A 17,933-nucleotide genomic window follows, 5' to 3' on the forward strand; every position below is an offset into this window, starting at 1 on the left:
AGGGGTCAGGGGTCAAGGGGAAAAAGCCTGGCAGCTCATGGTCCTCCATGGTCCACATGAACAGTCCTGATAGTCTTCGAAGAGCTCTCAAACGATCCTCACATAGAAGACAAGATACAGGATAAGGCTTCTCATGGTCATTGTAGTGTCTGATATCTACAGCAGGCTCTGCCTAGGGCCCTATAAACTAGTCTCCTATGGTGACTTGATGGCACATGTTCCTTAACTCCTGGCTACTGTTTTCCTCCTCCAGCTGGGTACCTGTGCAGGGACAAAGCCTTCTGTTCTACTCATCCCCACAAGGCTAGCCTAGGCAAGAGGACAAGGGTGGGTGATGGTGGGCTGGGGGCGCAGAACAGCCCTAAAAAACCCCTCTTCATCAAACCTCTTGCATCATACTTTGGAATCACAGACTCAATCAGGAAGGCCCCAAGAGATGGGATACCTCAAACCCCAAGAAGTTGCGTGTGCATGACAACAGTGAAACATGTTTGTGCAAAATGGCTGCGCACATGGTAGACTGCTTCTGGAGGTCAGTATGTGTGTGCCCCCTCTGAGGAGGGGAGTGTGCTGTGTGCTTTACCTGGGGCTCTTAAGGGAGCCTTGTGCCTTAAGGTTTCCATTGCTGTGAAAAGATGCCACAATGAAGGCAGCTCTTAAAAGGGCAAACATTTCATTGGGGCTGGCTTACAGATTGTTGAGGTTTGGTCTTTTGCTAGCTATTGTCATGCTAAGTACGGCCCCCAAGACCTGGAGTCTGTAAGTAGCCCCTGTGACCATGGCCCCAAGTTAATTCTGATGGCAAAAAAATATGTCAACAGCTAATAGCTGGGCAGAAGAGACATAGATGGGGTTGAGGTTTCCCAGGCTTGGGGTTGGAAAAGAACCATGAGGAAAGAAGACAGAAGGAGGGAGGACAAGCCATCATTGGTTAGGAGTCAAGAACAGCCCAGATAAAGCAGTAAATAATAACTCGGGGTTATCAATAGGAAGGTAGATTCTAACAACATACAGGTGTGTGTCTTTTACCTGGAACTTAGTGAGCTACGGCGGGGTAGAAACCCCGGGGTTGGTATTAAATAATTTTTAAGAAGAAGACTGTGTGCCACACTGAGCATAGCTTGAACATGTGTGTGTGTGTGTGTGTGTGTGTGTGTATTCTCAAAGCCTGTCTACCCAATGACATACTTCCTCCAACAAGGCCACACCTCCTAAAGGCCACACCAATAATGGGCCAGGCATTCATATTCATTCATATTCATATGAGTCTATGGGACCATTCCTATTTAAACCACCATACCTTGCTAGGAGGTTGGCCTGAGTAGCACAGGGAATGATTGAGGCCCCTCTGGAGGCTCCATTTCTCCAGCTCTGCCATTCACAGAACACACAGTGAATTCCATAGACTTACACCCGCTCAACACTACAGCTGCTTCTGTCCTTGGCGGTCATCCCATGGCCCTGGCATCTCCACAGGCTGCACCTTTACCAATGGCCTGGGGTCCCCTATAACCCCTTCAATCCTAGGGTCTCCGCTACAACTGAGGCTGCACCTTCACCAATGGCCTCTTCTGGCCTCTGCTAGTAGTCAGCCTTAGATGCAATGCTTGGCTCTGTGAATCCAGAAGCTCCCATGTTGCCAAGGGCAGCCATACGCGGGTGACTCTAATGCGTTCACCCAAGTTTGGCTGCCAGGATGAAGTGCAGCCTTGGCCCCCTCTGGACAGTCCCCAAAGACAATGCTGGCTCTTCTTAATGACTGCTACTTTCTCAGCTCTAGCTAAAGAGCTTCTATTGTCTCCACGAGATAAAGGTTTCACCTTAGTGGTGCTTTAATCACAGCTGACCAGACACCAAAGAGAGATGCTCAGTCCAAAGTATCACAGGAACAGCACCGACACAGGGTCTTTGAAGAACTCACACACTTCCCTCTGAAACTTCCCAAACTGGCCTCCACTGTCCACACTGGCATCATCATCTCTTCTGTGCCCCTCCCTCCACAGAACAGCCCCCAACAACCCCACACAGAACAGCCCTCCAAACTACCCCACACAGAACAGCCCCCAACAACCCCACATAGAACAGCTCTCCAAACTCCCCCCCACAGAACAGCCCCCAACAACCCCACACAGAACAGCCCTCCAAACTCCCCCCCCACAGAACAGCCCCCAACAACCCCACACAGAACAGCCCTCCAAACTCCCCTCCCGCAGAACAGCCCCCAACACCACCACACAGAACAGCCCTCCAAACTCCCCGCACAGAACAGATCGCTGAGCTCAAGTATTCAACAGCTTTTCCAGCTCCAAGTTTCAAACTCCTGTCCCACGAACCTGGCAACAATGTCTGTCCTGGTAACAGTGTCTGTCCTGGTTTGCTTTGTATTGTGGTCAACATCTTGACTGAAGGCAACTTGGAGAGGAAAGCTTTTACTTTACTTGTCATCATGAAGGGAAGGAAGTCAGGGCAGAAACTCAAGGTGGAACCCAGGGGCAGGAATGGAAGCAGAGACCCAGAGGCAAGAGCTGATGGAGAGGCCATGGAGGGATGCTGTTTACTGGCTTGCTCTTCCTGGCTTGCTCAGCTTGCTTTCTTATAGAACCCAGGACCACCAGCCCAGGGATGGCCCCACCCACAAGAGGTCTCCACCATTGATTACTAATTGAGAAAATGCCTTACAGCTGGATCTCATGAAGGCATGTCCTCACCTGAGGCTCCTTCTTCTCTGATGACTCTAACTTGTGTCAAATTGACACAGGAAACCAGCCAGTACAGATGGCTACCTTCCACCCCTCCCCACCTGGTAGAGGCTTTCCCTCCAGTGGCTGACCAGCCCTCTGGGACGCTGAGTCTGGTGGTCAGTCCTTGTCCTCCTGACCTGGGGCAGTATTTACACACTTCTCCTCTGTATACTTTCTGCACTTGGCTCCCAGGAAGCCACACTTTGTACATCCCCATTCTTCCACTCTGGCCAGTCCCTCTCTTTCTCTTTTGCCAGTCCCATCTTGTCTACTCACTACCTAAATGCCGAATGCCATAGGGCCATCCATGGTCGAGGGCCTGACCTTTGTCCTCTACACATTGGCTCTCCAAGACCTTGCCTGGTCTAAGACCTTCAATATTGTCTATCGATGGATGCCTTAGCCAGTGTTATTGCTGTGAAGAGACACTATGGCCAAAGCAACTCTAATAAAGTAATTTCACTGGGAGGGGGGCTTGAGTTTCAGAAGGTTAATTCATTATCATCAAAGAAAGCATGGTAGCAAGCAGGCATGGTGCTGGAGAAGTAACTGAGAGTTACATCCTGATTTTGGGGGCGGGGAGGAGGAGAGAAGGTGGGAGAGAGAGGGGGGAAGAGAGAGGGAGCACCTGGGCTTGGCATGAGTTTTTGAAATCTCAAAGCTCACCCCCAGAAACACTTCCTCCAATAAGGCCACACCTCCTAATCCTTCTAATCCTTTCAAATAGTTCCAGTCTCTGGTGACTAAGCATTCCAATATTTGAGCCTATGGGATCTATTCTTATTTAAACAACTCTAACGATCATAGACAGTCCCATACCCCCATCTCTAGCCTGGACCTTCCTCAGGGGTGTATGACCAGCTGCTTTTCTGACAAGTGACTCTTTGACATCTTGGAAGAGGGTCCCAAGACCAAGCCCCCAGCCTGCAGCCTGTCCCTCTCATACATGTCCCTCAGAGCCAGCTCAGTTTCTCCCCCTGCCTCACTCAGCCAGCAAACACCTCCATCCTGACTTGTAGACATGGAGCATCAGAGCCCTTTCCCCAGCCCCAGTGCCACCGCCGGCTCCAGACACAACTGGACCTCAGTGACCTTGGTAACCTTCTGCCCACACCCTAGATCCAACCTGGGCCCAGCAGCCCCATTCTCAACCATTGCTAGAGCCACGATCTCTCCAGGCTTTCCCCTACCCCAGGGACTTTGCACTAGTGATTGCTCCCTTTCTAGAATGTTCTTTTTCTAGTTGTCCACTGGGCGTGCTCCTGATGAGACCCTCCTTGCTTCCTGTCCCCTTCCCTACTTCATTTTCTCCTTTATATTTTCCTCTCTCCTTTATTGCCTCCCCTTTGCCAACAGAAGGTAAATTCTACAGGAAGAGGAACCATGTGCTCTGTGTTCTTCATCACCGTGCGCCCAGTTCCTGACATTCAGTAACCCCCGGCTATTTACAAATCAGACTTCACAGTAAGCTTGACTCAGGCCCTGTTGCGGTGGGCTGTGACTCACTCAGTCAGGTGCTGTGTGCCTGCCAACCCCTCTCAGATGGGAATGAGTGACCCAGGTCACCAAGGCACACCCTCCAAGTGGCCAGCATTGGTTGCTTAACTTCCTAGCTCTGGCCTCTTGGTATCAGAGTTGGAGGCCCTAGTGAGAGACTCCAGACTAAGGCTGGAGGTGGGTGGGGCACTCTGCAGTCCTAGTTGTGGGGGTGGACTCCGGCACTCTACACAGAGGGGGCCCTTCTGCTCTCCTGGCTGGTAGCCAGGGCCTCCTGGAATGCCCTGTGTGGCCAGCGCTGAAACATCACCGGCCTGATGGGTCACAACAGCTATTAAAACACCGGTGTCAGTATCAAAGGGAAGATGCCAGGCAGCCACTTGCTTCCCTAGAGCCCCAGCTTGGGTTTAGGGGCCAGTCACTCCCACTCCCAGTGTCCTAGCTCAGGACCTTTAAAGGGACCAGGCGCCTGCCCAATCCATGCATCTGTTACACATGAGTCCAGATGGCAACAGAGGGGAGTGAGGCCAGGGGCCCAGTGTGACTGTCACTCCAGTGTCTGCCCTCAGGCGGAGGCTACAAAATAAGACGTCACCTCCTGTCAACTGCCCAGGTGCCGAGGTAAACAGGGCAGCAAAAGAACAAGCATCAGGGATGATCACCAGCAGCCGAGAAAGACACCTTCCTGTGCTAGGCTGTAGCTCTGTGGCATGAAGTGTTTGCCTGGGGTATGCATGAGGTAGTGGTTGACATCCTCTGTGCTAGAAAGAAAAATTAAAAAGCCAGGTGCAGTAGGCGTATGTCTATAATTCTAGCACACAGAAGGTAGAGGCAGGAGGATCACTGCAACTTGGAGGCTAGCCTGGGCTACAAGATGAGACTGTCCCCCACAAGATGTCAACAAAACAACAAAACAAAGTGGGTGGGGTATAGCTTTGTTTGCAAAATACTAACACGTACACGGTTCCATGGAACATGTGCATATAACAGGCACGTACAGAACCTTGGGTTAAATTTCCAGGAGGCAATAAACTGGGTACAGTGGTCCACGCCTCTAACCCAAATACTCAGAAGGCAATAGGATCAGAAGTTCAAGATCATTCTCAGCTACATACCAAGTCTGAAGATAACCTGGGCTACATGAAACCCTATTTCAAAAATATTTGAGACCAGGCTTGGTGATGGAGACAGAACCAAGCTGTCTTTGTGATTTCAAGGCTAACCTATAAAGCAAGTTACAGGTCATCTCTCAAAAAGATTTATTTATTTGCTTACTTATTTATGTACATATTTATTTAGTTAGTTTTTTTTTTTTTTTTTTTTTTTTTTGAGACAGGGTTTCTCTGTGTAGCTTTGGCCATCCTGGAACTTACTCTAGACCAGGTTAGTCTCAAACTAATGGAGATCCCTTGCCTCTGTCACCTAAGTGTTTGGATTAAAGGTATTCACTACCATCACTTGGCTGAATTTTTTTTAACGACCCATATTAAGCAATCTACACTACCCATAGTGATAAGCATTTTAGAAGAAAAATGTCACATAATAATTAATTTTGATAAATAATCGTATGGCTCCTACCAGCCCTTGGGACTACCTGGAGCGGGCACAGACTCCAGTGAATAATCTATTCTCTGTGGGGCTTTGTGGTGTGGATAGGAGTGTGAGGTGAGGTGGTGGGGCCCGGCTTGTGCATCCCACCCCAACTTCCTCATTAACAGTTCTCAGCAACAAATAAAACATCTGGGCTTCAATACACTCAGCCATAAAGTGGCCTTAATTATCTGCTGCATCAACGGGATGGCAGAAAGGACACCAGACAAGAGGAGACACTGGCCTTGGGGGGAGCCTAGTTACTACTCAGCAGGTGTGGTGTGAGCACCTGTCCTGAGCTGACATGGGTCTGCCTCTCCTGCCTGTCACATAGGGGCTAGTATACCCATACCACCCATGGGTACTGACGGGGTGCGTACTGAGTTGTCCTGGGCTTGCCATGGCCCTCTCCTCCTGGGGAAAAGAAGAGGAAGATGATGCCCTGCCTGTGGCCCTCCTGTTAACTCTGGGTATCAGAAGAGAAAATGGCGGTGGACAAGACCCAGTTAGGCATCTCTCTTCCGGACCTGGTCCCTGTGGCTTTGGGCTAGGCCTGGGCTGGACCCGGGCAGTACCCACAGTGAAGAGCAGAGGTTCAAACCAGCAGCCCAAAGCCAGCTGTGTAGCCCAGTCCCAGAACAGCACGGGGTGGGAGTGGGAAACAGAAGAGGGCTTGGGAGGGAGAGGCCCAAAAGATGGTGGGGGAGGGGCATAGAGAAGGGTCTAGAAAGGGAGAGGCCCATGAGCCGCTGCAAGCCCTGGGGCTACAGCCGATCTGCTAGCTGGGTGAAATCAAAGCAGAGGAAACTCAGACACCCACACACCCACTCAACCCCAAACAGACTCGCCCAGGCCACTCTAGAACTGGGGGGTGGGGGGGGGGAGCGCACAAGGAGCTCAAAGAATTGTCTTCCTCCCTCCAGGCCGTGTAAGAGCTGGGTGCCCGATCACGGATGACGGACTCCAGGGCTGGGAGGCTAGGCGCAAAGGTCTCTGGGTGCTGGTGGCAGCCTCTTCCTAAGCTCAGGAAAGGGAGCTAGCTGCCTTGTACCTGTGTGTGAGAGCATTCCAGACTTGATATAGGGAAGTCCTTCCGTCTAGCTAACCCAAGGTCCGCCTGCTGCCTCTGGGGAATCAAGGAGCAACATAGGTCCTACAACTGGCTGTGAGTTGTCTGTGGATTGTCTTGACATGGGTGTGCAGCACCTCAGGGACCCAGAGAGATGAAGCCAGGCCACTGAGGGGCAGGTCCAGGGACAACGGTCCTGGATATGGGGAGCTGAGACTGCTTTTCATGACCGCTCTTTTCTCCCTTCCCCATGCAGGAAGGGACTGGGGTGCATCTATGTTCTTTGTAGAATAGTCAGAATCAAGTGGACCCAGAGGCGGGCCCGGGGCGCCGATACAGAGTGACACAAACTATCCACAACCCCATTGTTATCGTGTCTGTAGTTGAGAAGAGTGAGCTAATCACAGACCACGTGGCTCGTCACAGGGAGGTGACACCCGAGCTGAGGCAGCCGGCCAGGTGAGGGCACTGGAGATGACTGGACGCCAGCACCATGTCATGCGTCTCAGAAACCACGCAAACTTCTTGTCTAGTCATTCGTTTGGCAGATCTCACAACCCATTTCACAAGCAGGAAACTGAGGCACAGAGGGTTAAGTAAGAGGGCCAGACTAGAGCCCAGGAAGCCTGACTTGGAGCTCATGTCTATCCATGTCTGTGATAGAGGGAGATAAAAATATCTGTTAGCCAAATACCAGGAGTGTCTCAAAACACATTCACTCTGTGTGAGTGATTGTGTATGTTATATATGTGTATGCATGTATGTTTGTACATGTGTGTATATATGTATGTATGCATATACATGTGGGTGTGTATGTGTAAATATGTGTGTGCATGTATGTTTATACATATGGGTGTGTACGTATATATATAATGTGTTTGTGTGCACATGTTTGTACATATGACTGTATATATGTATATATATGTATGCATGTTTGTACATATGACTGTGTATATGTATATATATGTATGCATGTTTACATATGAGTATATGTGTATGTGTATATATGTATGTATGTTTGTACATGAGTGCATGTGTGTCTATATGTATGAGTGTATGTCTATACATGAGTATGCATGTGTATATGCATGTATAAATATATACATACAAGTGTATATGTGTATATGTAGGTGTATTTGTATGTATATATGTGTGTGATTATGTGTATATGCATATATATATATATGCGTGTATGTGTGAATGTGTATATGTGTGTGTGTGTGTGTATGTGTGTGTAGGCACAGGTGCATGTGAATGAGTATAAAAGACCACAGGCTAACACTAGTGGGGTCCGCAATTGTTTTCCAACTTACTTTTTATGGAAGGTCTTTTGTTGGACTTGGGGTTCACTGACTTGGTTAGGGCGGCTAGGCAGAGACTCTAGGGATCTGCCTATTTCCAGTCACCCAGGGCTGGTGTTACAGACACACTCCATCATGGCTGGCTTTAACAAAACAACAACAACAGACAAACAAACACGGCTGCTGAGCAACCATGTTTTCTTGGCAAGCACTTTACTGACTGAGCCGCCTCCCCGGCTCCTAATTTTTAAGTCTAGGACAAGCCCTTGTAGGTGATGCTCTTATGATTATCATCCCCATTCTAGAGAGGTGCATCTCAAGGCACAGAGAGGTCTATCGACTTCCTTGAGTTCACACAGCCCAGCTGGACTTGAACCCACTCGTCTGTGAGTCATGTCTGGGCTGAGGGCGACGGGACTAAACTGTATCAGCTGTGACAGGATGTGATTTTTAAGGATACGTGTGGCGTGAGCAGGTGAGTTGGGAACAGAGCTGGGCAGCGCAGTGATGGGGGAAGATAGAAACAGGTCTGAGGGAGGCTGGAGGCCAGTTGATCACAGAGGAGCATCCTCTGTAAGGGAGCAAGTCCCCTCTCCCTCTGGTTAACTTTAGATGCTTGTCATCCATGCTAGCAATTGGTGGTGGCAGATGGGTCTGGAGCTCTGACAAGATGAAGGACCCACTCCAAGTAAGATTTGACCAACCCTGGGAATAAAGTCCTAATAATATAAGGTAGTGAACTCCTCATCGAAGGGAGAAGGTAAGCATGAGAACCAAGGCTTCTTTCCTTTTCTGTGTGAAACTTGGGATGGGTTGGCCTTGAGGCAGCAGACTCTTGGTCCTCCCAGGTAGCCATTCCTTTTTCAAGGCCAAGGAATCTTATCACTGTTCCAGAGGGCAAGGGAAGAGAGGTCCCAGTGAGTTCCTTTTCACCCATTCTCTTCAGCATCCTTGTCTCTACAAGCCATCCAATCAGAGCCTGACTCTCTGCAGCCGCTCTGTGAGAACACCCAGAGTGCAGCTGATAACCATGATTGGACTCTCTGGGGGGTGGGGGGCTGTCAGAGGCCCAGGACTGCAGTTGGGGCATCCAGGCCTCTCTGTGGTAGCTTAAACACCAGGTAAAAATGAGAATGTCTGAGGAGGCTGACAGGTAGGGAGAGTCTGAGAAAGGAGAGTCAGGAGGAGGGAGAAGACAGGGAGGAGAAGGCAGAAAGACCAGGCTGCCTTCCTCAGAGGTCATTGAGTCTGGGGTTGGGTCAGGAAAGGAAGGGGCTAAAGAGACCCATCCGGAGTGGACTCCAGCCACATGGGGTTTCCCAGAACCCCACAATAGCCTCCAGAAGACAGAAAGAAGTCTAGTGTTCCCTAGGAGGCTGGGCCTGCCTCTCTCAGGCAGTTCCGCTCCTTTTGTGCCCAGCGGCAGGCCCAGGGAACCCAGCTGCCAGCAGCCCCTTTCTGAGTGTTCCTAGCCCTCCCCAGCCCTGGGCCTCAGTTTCCCCCGTGGGAGCCTGTTTATTCCCCTCACTGGCTGAGGAAAGACCAGCTGCTCAGGGTATATTCAGAGAGAGAGACAAAGACACAGACACACACACAGAGACAGAGAGAGACAGAAAGAATCAGGGAGAGACAGAGAGACAATCGGAACTGGGAATGTGGCTCCAGCCATCGGGTGAGCCCACACTTGGGATAAAGCAGTTCCTGGTGTGAGCAGTAAGAACCCACCCTCGAAGAGCCTAGCACGGCTGAGGTCAGGACAAGATGAAGACACTCCTAAGGATTTTCCTTACCAAGGCTAGAAGGAAGAAATAGCACCCGCCCGTGCAGCCATTCACTATGGCCAGTAACACAAGCCAGTTCAGTCCAGCCTCTCCTCTGTAGGGGCCAGAGCCGCCGAACACCTCCCTAGTCTTCTTCGTGCAGGCAGGCACATGCTAGTGGCTGTGCTGTCTCATCACTACTAGTCAGGAGCCACGTGACCCTGAGCAAGTCACTTGACCTCTGTGGGTTTTCAACTTCCCCTCGTCTCTGAAAAAGGAATGGCGGACTCAGAAAACACAGGCGGGGTTCCTGCACAGCTTCTGGGGATCAGTAGATGCTAAGCTCCGAGCAGCGAGTGCCAGGTCCACAGTAAGTCCCAATAAATGTAACTATAAATGCAGAGATTGGCTGCGTCGTCTGTCTAGTCACCCTTGATGGGGGAGGGGGGTGTCAGTGGCTAACACATTCAGCACGCCTGGATAATTTCACCCGATCATCCATCATCTCCGTGCAGAGGGCTCTGCCATCTGTATTTTCCTAATCAGGATCCCAAGGTTCACCCAACTAGTGGCTGGGGGCCCTGTGAGGCCAAATTCTGCACCCCTCCCCCACCCCCTGAAAAATGTTGCCAAGCAGCCTGGGAAGGAGTAGATGGAACGCTTGACCTTGGAGGCTGGGGGTCAAAGGTGAAGCTGTCCAGCTGCCCCATGCAGGCAGAACTGATCATGAGGAGCCATCCCCAACCTCCAGCCAGGGTCAGGCATGCCCCCCCCCCAAAAAAAAAACGGTACCCTCGGCTGACTACTATGAAGTCCCTCTCCCAGGACACTGTGGGAGCAAATGCTAAGCCACGGCTGGGCTGGAAGTATGCGAGCCTCAGTTGGCTGGAACATTTTCCCCAGCTTCTAGCAAGACACGGAATCTCAGTGGGGAGAGCTCAGGTGCTAAAGTGTTGTTGTAAGCACGAGGACCTGAGATCAGACACAGGGACTGGGTGTGGGAGTGTGTGTTTGTAATCCCGGTGGAGGTGGAGGCGGAGGCTGAGGCAGGAGGATCCCTGGGGATCAGTAGCCAGTCAGCCTAGCCTAACTTGGCTGACTTCCAAGCCAGTGAGAGATCCTGTGACACACCCAATACACATACACACACACACACACACACCTGAGGAATAACAGGTTGCCCTCTTATTTCCATATATGTATAAACCTGCATACACATACATGTGCACACACACACGTGATCTTTAATCAATTGGTTGGTGAAATCTGCCTACCACTTCCAAAGTCCCAGACCATGGTCAATAACAAGCCTGGAGACAAATGAGTCTCTGGCCCTCTTACTAGGTTGTGTGGACAAATGGAGAGACAGGGCATTTAAAGGTTATGCAGAGGGGGACACTTGGCCCACGTGGCTGGGGCTAAGTCACAGTTGGTCGGTAGATTTTTCCTTGTGTATTGGCTTCAATGGGCTGGGGATATAGCCTGGTGTCCTGGATTGGAGAAGGACTGATAGGTCCGACCAGACTCAGGGAAAGCTAATCATTGAGTGATTAGTAATGTCTGCCACCATTGGACAGGGAAGCCAGCACTATGTGCTATGTCTGCTTTTTCTTTCTCTGCACTAAATGTCATTTTAGGCCCATCCAGGAAGTGCCCCTGGGGCAAATGAGAGAGGAAAGGGAGTTCTCATGGCTTCAGAGATCTCTCCAGAGGACACTGAGAAGAATCTAGAAGGATGTGGAGTAAGAGGGAAAGACATCTTCCTGGGAGTGAGCAACAGGCCTTTGTTCTGACACTTTCACTTCTTGCTACCTCCTGCATGGGCTAGCTACCCGGTGAGCCTTCATTCTGCCTGGAGTTACCTGAGAAGTCTCTGCACACAGACGGTGAGAGCTCTCCCTGACTTAATGCATCCTACTAAACTTGCTATTTAAAACAAAACCAAGCCGGGCGGTGGTGGCGCACGCCTTTAATCCCAGCACTTGGGAGGCAGAAGCAGGCGGATTTCTGAGTTCGAGGCCAGCCTGGTCTACAGAGTGAGTTCCAGGACAGCCAGGACTACACAGAGAAACCCTGTCTCGAAAAACCAAAACAACAACAACAACAACAAAAAAAAAAAAAAAAAAAAAAACAAAAACCAAACTTCAGGTCACAAAATGGCTCTCTTCACATTGGGCGCCGACTCTTGCTAGCTCTCCGAAGCTTCCTGGAGAATAGCTGCAAGACTCAAGGCCCCGCAAAGCTTGATGGGAAAGCATCCTGTGATCAATGGGCCATGTCTGCTGAGAACCCTGGAACTGGGGCTAGACACACATGTAACATGTACTGGTTACCAGTGACCTGCCAATGAGCCAGTAGTTAACTGGAGAACAGAGTGAGTACCACGGAAGAACAAACCTCATAAACCTCTCCAACAGGATCCCATCCTGATGCTTTGATGTAGTAGAGGAGAATCTTCTGGACCTGTCTCCCCATTGCAGAGGGCCCCAGGCATATCACCCCCCCACACACACACACACACAAAGGGAGGCATGATTTGGGATGGACTCAGTGGTATGCTGGCCTTTGAGGATTCCCTAAGACCTGTCCTGAGGCTCAGCTGTCTGGTACCCAGGACACTGCTGCACAGGCAACCCACCCTGTGACACAGCCTGCTCCGTTCAGAGCCCACCTCTCAGTCCACAGCCTAGTGTATTAATCTTCCTGCCACTGCTTTGATCTCTCCTCTCAATAGCCCAATAAAAGGTCCCTGTACACATACCCTATAGACGTGAGACATTCTCATAAACGGGTCTTTCTAGGGGTGGTGGGGGGGAGGTCTGCTGGCATTCTGTCAACATCTTGTCCTGGAAGTTTCTACTACTTCCTTTCCCAGGGATTCCCCAAGGTGGAAGAAATGAGTCACAGGGAGCAGGAGGGCAGTTCAGCGACACTGGTTTCTTTATCTATATAGTGGGGTAGGATAGTGGCAGCCACTGCAGAGTGGGGAGGATGGGAGGTGCCATCCTGGCCATATATGTGGCCTTGGTATATCCTATGAGCCACTCCAAGGGACAATACAACAAGGGTACTGGGAGCAGCATTGTAACTGGGGTGGGAGTCTATCTGGCCTCCTTCAGAGTCCACAGGCCAGGGGCTGCAAGACAAACTGAATTTGGCTGTTTTTAATTGCAATCCTGCCTCCCCTCCCCCACTCCCCTTTCCCCTCTCTCCTCCATCTCCTGCCCAGTCTAGCCTAGGTGTCATCTGATTTTCTCCATTTGGGACATTCCAGTTTCTTTCTTCACAGCAAGGAAATCAACTGTCAGGCAGCTGGAGTACTCATTAAGGGTCCCACACCACAGAGAGGTGCTGGCGGGAAATCAAACCCAACCTCCCAATCCCCAGGTCTTCTCCTAGTGGTGACCCATCCACCAGTGGCCGGGAGCCCCTCGGATCTGACCTTACGCACTTCCACCCAAATGTCCTCTCCTACTGGGTCCTTCTGCTTGGCCTACCCTGCCAGCCCCCTCCTTCTCAGACCTACAAACCCAGTCTCTGTCTTCTTCATACTTCATGTCACCCTGGATTTCAGGGGACCAGCAGATCATCGCACAGGCCCCTTCTGAGGTCCCTCTCTCCTTTAAGGAGGGGCTCAGGCCCATCTGCTCCAGGAATTGCTACCCTAGGACCCTGGAGCCCTTCTTTGGGGCATCATCACCTCCTGCTGGTGGGGCCATTCCTTCGTGCATCTTGCTGTCTGCCACCTTCTGAGGGTCTCACAGCAGTCCCAGGGTGGACTTGGAGCCCGGATTTAGCAGCCAAGAAACCTAACTGCAGGGGGTGGTGAGGCCCACTCTAGGCCCCCAGCAGCAGGGGATTTAATCTTAGTCCCTAAGGCCTCTAGCTCCTTGTGTCAACATAAAGGCAGGAACTCCCCAACCCTTTCACAAATCTGTTTTGAAACGAAACTACATGGCCCTCCCTCTCTCATCCTGGCCTAGCCTTGTCCACTTTTCCTTTCATTCATTTTTTTTTTTTTTAGTTAAAATTATTTATCATCACTGTGTGTGCACACAGGTGCTCTTGTTTGAGTCTGTATACACATGCATTCCTGTGCTAGAACATAAATAAGTCTGTGGGTTTAAACTCAGGTCTTAGGCTGACTCAGCAAGCCCTCCCACCCACTGAGCCCTCTTGTCAGGGCTCACCCTTTCCTCTCTTGTTCTTTGCTTAGAAGTGGGAGAATAACCATGGGGAAGGAGAGACAAAGGGTGGGTCCCCCTCTAGTTTCTCTGGAGACACTTCCACGGCCGGAAGCTGCATATTGTGTTTAATCTTATCAACCTGATTGAGTTGAGAACAGCCTAGAAGATTGAACCTACCCCCACCCCCACCCTGTGTGTCTGTGAGAGTGATTCTGGAAAGGGTTAAGTTAACCCAGAAGAGCCTGACAGAGCAGCACCTGCAGCTGGAGGGGCACAGAGAGTTGTTCTGGCCCCTCTTACCAGAGACACTGAAACCTCCAAACTGTGAGCCAAGGCAAGCCCTTCTCTCCTGTGTTGCTCTGGGCAGGCTATTTTTTGTCACAGAAACAGGAAACTCTGCTGCCCAGCCAGTCACCAGCTCTCCCATGTGCCAAGTGCTTTCCGTGAGACTAGAGTGTGTGACGGACTCCAGTCTGATTTTTTATTTAATTCCAATAGAATAAGTCACATAGGCTAGTGATTACTGTATGAGGCCAGGTGGCCTCTGAGTGCCCCTCCAGCAGCCCCCAGACTGCAGACCCTGTATTTGCCAGATTCTGTGACAGGAAGCTCCCTCCAACACTCCCAGATGACTGCCTCCAGGTGTCCCCTGCAGCTACCGGGTCCACTTAGCCTTGTCCCCAACATCACCCCCATCCATGGTCCCCAAACAGCATCCTGTCAGCCTCAATCCCCATTTAAGGGACATAAACATCCTCCATTAAATCCTTTGATAGCTCCCCATTTCCCCAGCTAGCAGTCTCTAAGGACCTTGGGTTGCCCATCGCATCTTGCTTCAACTTCCAACTATGCCCATATGATGGTCTCCCCAGCTCCCATCACATCATTCACGTCATTCACAGCCCCAAAGCAGCCCCGCCCCCACCTCTAGCTCCATCCTCCTGAACCTGTTCCCTGAGTGGTGGTGGAGTTGTCTTAGCACAAAGCCTGATGCTTACCCCCTTGCACCAGGCAAACTCCTACTCACGCTGGGTCTTGCCCTGAAAATCACTTCCTCAGGAAGCCCACCTTACGTTGTATATAAGACATTTCCTGGTCAGTTTTCCTCCATTATTGTAACGTTTCCCTCCAGACACGGTGTCTGCTCATTTTCTTTCTATGTCCCACTCAAGTTCCGGAAGACTGAAGTGCTCCTCAGGGCAGTTGTCCCCCACCCCTCTGCAGCTAGCTCTCAGCAATGGATGCAGGGTAGGGAGGCTTAGCTCTAACACTGGTGTTATCATATAGCCCTGAACAACCTGCTGCCCATCTCAAGAACTCGGTTTTCCCCTCTGTAAAATGGGTTCACTTCTGATCATCTTTGGAGTGCTTCTCAGTTCTAGAGGCTAGGGTCAAAGAGTCAAGAGGGTAAACACGAGCTTTTGCTTGAAGCAGGGAACTCTACATGAGAGGCAAACGGGAGGCCTGGAGACCCGGCACAGGGAGGGGTGGGTGCACATGAGGAGGTGTTTGCCACCCTCGACATGGTCCACACGGTGCCCTTCCCTCACTCAGACAACTAGCCAGAGCCCAGCTACTGCCCCCAAGCCCAGGGAACTGTGGGAGGCCTGACTGAGCGTTCTTAGTTATGGCCAGTCATGGCAATGGGCTGTAGCAGCAGGCATAGGGCACCCTCTATGCTGTGGCCTGTGACTTCCCCCATGGGGCCATCTAGGGAATTACTATAAAAGAAGCACCCCAGAGAAACCTAACTGCAGGATCTGGCCAAGGCTTGCCATCATTCTGTAAGCTCAGAGAGGTTAACAGTATGTGTCCCGTCCCAGTTTGCACAGCATCCAAATAAATCCCAAGCTGGGTGCAAAAGCCCAGAGTTGCTTGCTGGCTTTTCAGCTGCACCCGTTTGGTTGGGCTCCCACACACCTCCCACTGTGCCGTTCAGATTCTCTTCAGCTGGCTGCCACTCCATCTTGTGGTGTTCAGCTTTGCCTCCTTATCGCTCACACCCACACTCCGCCCCACTAGAGTCTGCGTTTCCCGCCTCCCCAGGGAGGATGCCACTGCCATGCCCACTCTCAGGATTCCCCCATTGAAGACACGCATTAGTAACTTGTGAACTACCTGGGAAGGAGGACGTTTGGGGACAAAAAGAGAGAGCTGCATCCTTTCCCCAGTTGCAGGGATGGAGTTGGGACCATTTCAGAGGCCACAGCCGGAAGAACCATAGGTTAACGGGACCCTGAGGAGGACGGAGCCAGGCAACTCACACTTGGGTCCCAGGGGACAGAAACAGCAAACAGGGACCAGCAAAGAGCAATCCGCTTCAGAAACTGTCCCTTTAGGTCCTTAAATGGCTCACTCTCTTGCCCTGCTTTCCAAATGTGACCATAAAATCCAGGCAGCACCCACCCTCGTGGAGCGGACAGGACCATCAGAGTCCCCGCCAGCGTACCCCAGACTCTTTCCTGCAACTAGCCCAGGCGGCCTCTGCGCACCTTTTGCGCGCCCTGCCTTCCGCCACCTGACCGCCGCGCGCGTAGGGCGCCCCCAGCGCAAGACCATAGGTCTCCGGGAGCTGGGAGGTCCCGCGTATGCCTATTTCTGGCAGCTCAGCTACGATCCCTGCCCGCAGATCTAGCACAGGCAACCTGGGCGAGCGTGCAAAAGAGCGCCAGCCCGCACCGGCTCGTGGAGTCCCGGGACTTCGGGAGAGGGCGCCTCGGGGTGGGGATAAAAGGCAGCAACAAAGGGCACAAACCTCGTCCAGCAGTTGGTTGACTCGTCCCAAAATAGCTTTCTCCATCTGCTGCTCCCCGCGCTCCGCTTCCAGGCGCAACACTCGGGCCTGCAGCTCAGCGGTCCGAAAGTGGGCGAGCAGGCTGAGCGCCAGCGAGCACAGCGCCAGAGCCAGCAGTCCGCAGCACCCGGGGCTCGGCAGCCTAGCGCACTGCTCAGCCAGCGCCACTGTCCCGGGCCCTGGTGCGCCCAGCTCCCCCGGCCCGCGGTTGCCAGAGGCTGCCGCTTTGCGGGCGCGCTCCGCCACCATCCCCTCGGGACTTGAGAGCCAATAAATAAATAAATAGAATAAATAAAAACGAGATCCAAGAGGCGCGATCCAAACTGATAGGCAAGGGGAAAGGGGGCTAGCGTGGCTAGAGGACGTCCCTTTCCTTTGCTCGCCAAAGAGGACTGAAAATGAGCAGTCGGAGTGGGGGGAAGCCAAGAGCCACCAGCAGACGCGATCGGGGTACGTCAAAGTAAGAAAAAAGTTATTTCGAAGAATGTTCCAATCCGGAGACCTGGCCCCGCTCCCCGCTCTTTGCCTTCTCGCCTCTGCAGAGTCCTCGGGCTGGTGCGACGCTCGGGGTCCTTCTGGGTGTTTGGTGTCTTCGGGGAGAGCGGGTGTCAGTCCCCGGGCGAAGGGGCGCGCATGCAGGGCCCCATGGGCAGAGGTGGGTTGTGGCTGCAGTGAGCCGCGCTGGGGCCGATTCCGGCGCCTCTGTAACTTGACACAGCCGGCGCGGCCGCGCGGATCGGATGAGCGCCGGGCGCTACTTCCCAAACTAATCTCCCGCGCCCCTCCCTCGCCCTCCTCCCGCTCCTCCTCCGCCTCTTGCGGGGCCGCGGCTGGGGTTTGTTTATTTATGCAAAGTCGCCTGGGGTAGGGGCGTGGTGTGCGGGGGCCCGCCGACCTCGGTAGCCCCTGTCCCGGGCTCCTGGTGCCCTTTGAAGTGACACTTGGGGTTATTTATAGGCGGGAAGGGGGTGTGGGGTGGAGCGGGGGCTGCACG

General features: G+C 52.1%; 1 protein-coding gene across 1 annotated transcript in view; it reads right to left on the reverse strand.

Annotated features, from left to right (window-relative positions):
* The window catches only part of LOC143435316 (collagen alpha-1(XIII) chain-like), a 42,884-nt gene extending 25,168 nt beyond the window's left edge, over positions 1-17,716 (reverse strand). The window contains exon 1 of the mRNA XM_076917227.1: positions 16,901-17,716. Coding sequence (XP_076773342.1) covers positions 16,901-17,188 — 288 coding nt within the window. The 5' untranslated portion in view covers positions 17,189-17,716. The remainder of the gene's footprint in view (positions 1-16,900) is intronic.
* Between the last annotated feature and the right edge of the window lie 217 nt (positions 17,717-17,933).

This window comes from Arvicanthis niloticus, chromosome 20, assembly GCF_011762505.2.
Source record: "Arvicanthis niloticus isolate mArvNil1 chromosome 20, mArvNil1.pat.X, whole genome shotgun sequence".
NCBI classification, from domain to species: Eukaryota; Metazoa; Chordata; class Mammalia; order Rodentia; family Muridae; genus Arvicanthis; species Arvicanthis niloticus.